At 40.6% G+C, this 7,287-nt stretch overlaps 1 protein-coding gene across 1 annotated transcript; it reads right to left on the bottom strand.

Moving 5' to 3' along the window:
- Positions 1 to 6,822, bottom strand: LOC138612992 (SIN3-HDAC complex-associated factor-like). Its single transcript, XM_069686546.1, has 6 exons — positions 6,717 to 6,822; positions 4,024 to 4,151; positions 3,838 to 3,937; positions 3,603 to 3,726; positions 3,365 to 3,515; positions 1 to 2,235 (listed from the first exon to the last, which is right to left on the bottom strand). The coding sequence occupies exons 2-6, from the start codon at positions 4,149 to 4,151 to the stop codon at positions 1,914 to 1,916; spliced, it is 825 nt and encodes a 274-aa protein (XP_069542647.1). The 5' UTR covers positions 6,717 to 6,822; the 3' UTR covers positions 1 to 1,913.
- Between the last annotated feature and the right edge of the window lie 465 nt (positions 6,823 to 7,287).

Genomic DNA, 7,287 nt, shown 5'->3' with positions numbered 1-7,287 from the left:
CAGAAAACTCACAAAATTACTTTTATTAAGGGACAAGTAAAAAAAGTACATGATGTATAAAAAATACAAAACCGCTTTGTCTAACTTGTAAGCTAAGTAAATGCATAGCAACAGTACATGCAAGTCTAGAGTTAGGTAACGTATTAAGCTACAGGCTAAAAGGGGAAAGTACAGTTTGGTTGCAATCTATCATTCGTTTCAGTCTACGTGATACAGATCCAAAGTAATGGTACAGAATAAGTTAGGTTGCACGCAACTCAACTGATGAGTAAATAAATACTTAACATTTCACAAATATTGACATCCAGTAATTCAACGCAATGTTAAACAAAGCCTGCGTGAGAATTACATTCGATTTCTGATGTACAAAACCATACTACAAATAAGCTAAAGATGAAAATAATTCATAGCATTACACTTCTAAGTGGAGATGCAGTGATACAAATAAATATGAAATAAATAATGGAACCCATACAGGAGCCTTGTGGCCCACCCAGCCCCTTATGTACATAACACACCCTCTGCTCCCAAGTACAACATCACATGTATGAAATTTCATATTAGTGTTCATTTCAGAATACCATAAACATACATACAAATGACCTCGGACAAGCACAAGCGTCCATAGAAAACCTGCATTGATTTGACATTGGGTGAATTTCAATGTGCTTTGGCTTTAATTTGATAAATAAAGTAATATTAGGCAATATATCACAACACATGTGTGGTATATAAGAGGCAATGGCATAGAATTTCAGCTTGTATAAAGTTTTTTTTTACCATATACTGACCCAGGAATGATGGAAATTACTGTTATTATATTGCTGAATGACAATAGACCGATTGTGTGTTTTGCTGTCGTTTTGTGTATTATTATTATTATGCAATGACACGTTTTTATTTCTGCTTTTTCTTTTTTTACATATAAAAATAAGTTAAAACTTCAGAGAAATGGATCAACAAAAAAAAAAAAAGAAGTAAAATTTACAGTTCATATAAGGCCATGCAATTTTAGTAGACTCATGCATCAGATCATTAGGTCTTTTGGATGAGTGGGCTTGCCATTCATGCAAAATGCACTATGTGTTGCTGAGGCCACGATAAATATAGCTACTGTCCCTTTTTGTTCCTTAATACCAATCAAGAATTAACACTAGCGCTGTCTGTAACACATAATTAAGGCTGGTGTATTTGCTGTTGAAGCTGTGAATAGGCCTTATTTAACCGGGACCCACCGGGACACAGAGACACTAATCCAGTCTACAAACACAAGAGTCTTTGATAGGAGTGGATGTCAATGTGAACAGACTCACACATAGGGACTACTGTACAGGTCTGTGCTCTGTCAATGTAAAGTGTCATTCATTCCAAAACGAGATATCCACCATTTCAAAAAAGAGATATCTACTCTGCACAAAGAAAGCAAAACTAATCTCATTCCTGTATATTAGTCATCTTATCATAAACTGTAGGCTTATAAAATATCCTCGTCGATAATTATTTAGTTTGTAATGTTGAGTGATGAATTTCAAGTAGCACCTTTTTCTGTAACTGAGCGGATCTATTGCGTTTTGGAATAAAGTCTTTTAAATGTACCAGCAAACAGGAGCTCCAGCATTTAATCTAAAGCAGATCAATAACACTACAGATGATGGTCCATCGTCAGGATGGTGACAATATTAAATACAAAGTAAGAGACAAGGTGGAAACACAACCGTCCATAAGTTACCATTAAAAAAAAATCATAATAAACGAACCTTTGACATTATTATGGAGAAGACCAAAGGATTTTCAGCTGCTTTGTGACTGAAGGCAATCTGAGGCAACTTCTTTCTGTAAGTGCTTGAGAAAAAAAAAGGAACAGCACCCCAAGATTTCTTCAGAGATGTGTGCTACAAGGGGAGGCGTCGTCTTCACCACCCGTCCTCCACCAACGCAGCGCTCCTGGTTGGAGGCGTCACAGAAACGCACAGCTGAGCAGGATCTTCGTCACACATTGGAGTCTCCTTCACTTCCGCTTCCGTCTGGGATTTCAGCCCGCTTACATCCACGACCCCAGGGCCCTCCTCTATCTCCACCTCCTCTTCCTCCTCGTCCTCGTCGTCCTCTTCTTCCTCCTCCTCTTGCTGCTGCTGCTGCCGTTGTTTTTTGCGGCAGCATGGTTTGAACAAATGGGGGTCGATGAGCACCTCTCCAAAGCGCCCCTTGTAGATTATTCCACAGCACACTTTTTGCCTGGGAAAATGACATATTGTATTTATTTAAGTGTATGAAGCAACACCTAAACAACTGGCTGTCTGGAAGCAGTGATGCAATATAAATAAGATTTTAAGTTAATGGCCAAATAATGCAAACAAAATATGAACTGGTACTTTAAAGAAGCTAAGCAGTTTGTATTACTGTTATTGTTGTTATACCAATAGTATTAAAACAGCAGAGTGGTGGTTATATTCATTATATTATTAACATCAACTAGTGAAACATACAGTATGTTATTTAACAATTGCACCATCTTTATTTTAACAATGCTGTTGTACTAAATATCAGCATGACTGGGATTTGGTCACAGACACGCGGCTGCAGACAATCACAGCTGTTCTGATATTCAGTATAACAGCCTTCTCTCTTGTGCTTTTATACAACAGTTCTACATATGCAGTCATATAGCGATAACATATATATTTATGGTTTTCTAATCATTCATTGGGCTCCACCAACATTTTCCTGCACAGTTGCTAGTTCCTATATGTCTTCACATTACCACAGACCAGGTACTATATATTATGTACATTTATCTGTATATTTCTTTTTTGTAACAAATTAAATTAGAGTCTGATGACAGTTCATCTTGGATTGATCAATTTAAACCAAGACCTGTGATGTAAAGATAGTTAAAGTTATTCAGAACACCTGCAGCTGAGCCATACAAACAGTTAAAAATCCCAGTACTGTTGTACTGTATATAAGCACTCCTGGAATATTTCTCGTCCAATCAGATTACTTTGTCGGAACTAACTGTTGTATTATGCACAACATTAAAGGCCCTGCGCATCCAACCAGCTGTTTTTTAAATCCCTAGTAAGGTGGAAGATGTCACCAATCTGTGAGCTTGAAGAATGATAAAGGTGTGAGCTGTCCCAACATAACAAGTGCAACAGTAGATTGAACACCTGTGTGGGTTGACTGTGTGTAGGGCCTTTAACAAAAGAAACTGACCTCTTGCCTTCACACTTTGAGCATGTCAAAATATGCTTATTGGGGGGAAATTATGTTTGACTTTTTCGTTTATTGTTGTAAAATGTATGAACCTGTTTCAATGTTTCCCTGTTGTGTGAAATAATAAGGAAATAGAGCACTGATTTACCTCTTCCAGTAAGTGAGGTCGAGAAATGAGAAAACAGGGGAGCGGCTGGATCCTGGGCTGAGCTCGTTGTCTGAGCCGTCGTCTGACAGGTTGCTGTAGCTGGGAGACTGAGCTGGAGAGGCACTGGAGGTGGTGCTGTGGGCATCTGAGTCTGGTAGGCAGAACAAGGCAAACATTTAAGAGATAATAAGATATTTAAGGAACCAGTTAGTGATGTAAATTGCCAAAAGAAACTCACTGTTTCTTTTCAGCTCTTTTTGCAGCCTGCTGATCTGATTCGGCCGTGCTTTCTTGGAGATGGACTTTATCTTCTTGGGCCTTGAAGTTATCTTCAGGCTGGGACCTCCTCGGGCGTCAACAACCTGTGGGGAGAAGAAGAGAAATTAGCACTGAATGTGTCTGCGTAATTTGAAATTTAATAAACAAGATGAAATAATACTTCAACCATAATATCAGTACTGATCCAAACTCACATGGTTCCAGTTCTTCTTGGTTCCCACAGGAAGCTTTTTCCATCGTTTCACCAGGAGCACACAGGCATTACAGATTTCTCCAGACCGTGTTTCACTCAGTCTGCAAGACAATTACAGTTAGTGAAGAACTGACACAGGGGGAAAATGTCTCTCCTCAAACACCACGTGTTCAGCCGTGCCTCTTACCCGAAACAGCTCCTGAAGTCTTTCTCATACCGCTTGCTGTCCGTGAAACGGGAGCTTGACGATTTTGCGCGGCAGATGCAGCAGCCGTCCAAACTCCTGTACATTTTTGGCTTATGAAAGCCAAACATCTGCGTGCAAAGAATGAGTCAAATATATTAACATCTCAGGCTCTCATCAGTGTGCATGTGTGCTTAGTGCCGCGCCTCCCTGCAGCCGTACATCTCTGGCACAGAACAGATGAGATATTCTGCTGTAACATTTTAGACTAGCCAAATGTATTCATAAATGAGAACTGGTGTTTTGTCACGATAGGGAAGCATTAAAAGCATCCAGGGAAAGCGATTTTGTTGGAGCATCCCTCCGCTTTGACCCACATGGAGGAAGTAGGTCAACAGTCAGACAGCGTGTCAGACAGATCATGTCACCATGCTGCGCTCACAGGATGCACGCTTCATTTTGGAAACTCAAAATATCAGCACGCACAGCCCGATCCTCTGGGCTGCAAAGGATGGATTACAACCAACAAACTACTAAATGTGAGGATGTATTGCTGGTGAGAGCCAAAAATATAAACGTGTCCGGGAGAATTCACTCGACATGCAATAAGCAACACGATTGTGCACGGGAATTATGATTTATGTTGCTAGGCAAAATTTAATCTCCACAGCACATGTAGACCTGAACTGCGGCAAAACTGTGAGCCGCGCCCCCCAGACTGGATTTTTTTTTCTTGCCATCAGTCCTAGGGGTCTTCTGACAGTGCGGTGCCACAGAGAGCAGACAGAGAGCAGGAAAGATGAAAGAGTGCTCACTCTGCTAGGTATATCAGGTACCAATTGTATGGGAGCTAGATAACTGTGTGAGGGCTGTAATATCAGTGCATGTAGCCTATGTGGATGATAATAGATTACAGGAGAATGTGCAATCATGCTGTAAGAACTCTAATATAGTAAGTGCGAAGACTTTGAAGAACCGTCATTTATCAAATCCACCAGTATTTATTGAATCATTATGATAGAAGTCTGTAAAAGATCTTGACTATGACAACAGCCAGATTTAATTTAGTATTACTTAAATAAATGATAAATAATAATACATATACATATGTAGCCTACATCATACTACTGCAAAAAGTTTGGGGGTTTTTTCATAAAGACACTTGAATTGTAGCTTAATTTATCCAGAACAGTGCTTCCCTTTTTAGACCGTAATAGCACACCGAAGAGAGAAGTTAGAGGTCAGAAATCATTTACAGAAATGTAATTAGATAAAATATGAGCAAGCATTTTCAATAATTATTTAAAATAAATGGATATAATCAGAAGGGGGTTAGACTGATCTAATAGCCCAATAAATACCAACATTTTAAATCTGTAATTTTTCAGATTTGACAAAAACGACCTTGTATCAGCTTTATGCATGTACTCAAGAGTGCGTTATAAGGCCGACCAGATATCCAGCATCGAGTGTCTCATCTGTAAACCACAGACGATCTCTGCAGCAGAATACAGTACGTGACGCAACCCAACATGGCAACACACTTCAAAGGCGGAGGCAGTGTGGAGAAGGGGGTGTGATGCGATTTTCCGCAAAAATTGTAATATTAAAAGTAAACTGTAAAAAATCTCCAGAAAGCAGTCAGGACTTTCGTAAACAGCACACCCACTTTTAAAATTAAAGACGACACAGAGAAATGCACTTGTTTTTATCGAGAGAAAAGTGCAAGTCGCCAATTTCACCGCCCACTTCAGCGAGGAAGCATGGCATGCCACACGACCTGCTTCATGCGCACCCATTTTATAATGACCGTCCTCTGCTCGACGATGCTAGACTTTCTCTCCCTATAGTAACTTTATGTATTCAAATAAACTAAAACCAACACATTTCGAAAGTAAAATATCCGTTTTTCAATGTTAAGGAAAAGCCGTTCTCACATAATCGTGTAATTTGATCTTTACTCTTTGTTATTCCACAACCGCGTCACTGCAACAGTCCTTCAACTACATGTGCACTAAGTTCAAAGAGACGGCGTTTTTAAAGTCGGTGTTTGCACCATTTTCTTCAAATAAACAATATATTTTACCGAGCGTGAGTTTCATAAGGCGTTCATAAATACTTTGAGTTTGCGGCAGCTGTTTTGTTGACATCAGCGGCCGCGTGCTGAGACGCATCTCTGCTCGAGGTGGGCGTGAGAGATTCAACTTGGCTTATTTAGCAGGCGTAAACGTGTAGTAGACTGCAGGCGCAACACAACCACAATTTGTGGCCATTAACTCTGGTTAGAGAAATTTGACTCTCACCGTAACATTTACGTTAACCGGCTTTGGTCAAATGCGTAAGCGATAAACCGAAAATTGTTTCCGTACGTTTGGTTGTTGGGAACAAACAATAATATCAACACCCCCCTGCTCATCACGCTTGCACATGAAATCCATTCGGACACTATTAAACACATCTTCGCGGTTATCTCGCTTTCCGTCCACTTCGCCTGGTTCTTTTAACTGTTTATAAGTTAAAGTACACATAAACTTGACCACCCAGTCGGCCGTGCAGCAGGCCTAAAAAGAGCAATTGTTCTAAGACAACTCGGAGCTTGTTTTGAATTACACATCAGAAAAGCACTACTCAGACTTTACACCCCCGTAAGCGTCAAAGACTAAACAAAACAAATAAAAACCGGCTGCATACATTACCTTGTTGCAAGTTGCGTGAAGCTAATACAGATTAATAGTCCTGTAAAGGCGTCGTTACGATGTGACTATTATGAAAATCAACCCGCATCAGTAACCCGCTCCCTTGTTGATGTCTGCGCTTGTGGACGGGACTGGATAGTTGTGGACAAAGTGCGCATGCGTCGTATCCACACCTCCATTTCAGAGTAGGGCAGAAGGCTTTTTTCTTTTTCTTCAATCAAACCATTTACATAAACGACGTATGACGTATCCGTGCGTCTGCATTCTACTGGCCTTATAAGGATGGGAACATTGCGCGGGAACAGGGGGCTCGGCCCCGGTTGCTATGGCACATTGGAGAGTGTAAGCAAAGGGGCGGGGCCTGTTGTTTTACTACAGAACGCCAGATGGCCCGTCTGGAGGCCTACGGTTTTTAGGAGGCTCGGCGTCTAGCAGGGATATGCGCTTTGTTGATTTCAATTGCGTGACAACTGACCAGATTAGTGGTAAATAAAAGGTGGCTGAAACATGGCCTCCATCCAGTGGCCAGCTTAGGGCGAGCAGCCACTTCTATCAGTTTTTTTTAGACAGT

Source organism: Semicossyphus pulcher, unplaced genomic scaffold, assembly GCF_022749685.1.
Source record: "Semicossyphus pulcher isolate SPU_LCO1_2020_fin unplaced genomic scaffold, fSemPul1.0.p SCAF_8, whole genome shotgun sequence".
NCBI classification, from domain to species: Eukaryota; Metazoa; Chordata; class Actinopteri; order Labriformes; family Labridae; genus Semicossyphus; species Semicossyphus pulcher.
Note: the sequence above shows the minus strand (reverse complement) of the source record. Positions and strands in the feature narration are given on the sequence as shown.

What these genes read in the sequence shown, in the direction of transcription:
- LOC138612992 (XM_069686546.1), bottom strand. Translation starts at nt 4,151, where the DNA reads ATGTTTGGCTTTCATAAGCCAAAAATGTACAGGAGTTTGGACGGCTGC. An exon ending in CCAAGAAGAACTGGAACCAT is followed by an intron (nt 3,727 to 3,837) that starts GTGAGTTTGGAT and finishes TTCTCCCCACAG; the next exon opens with GTTGTTGACGCCCGAGGAGG. An exon ending in AAAAGAGCTGAAAAGAAACA is followed by an intron (nt 3,516 to 3,602) that starts GTGAGTTTCTTT and finishes TCTGCCTACCAG; the next exon opens with ACTCAGATGCCCACAGCACC.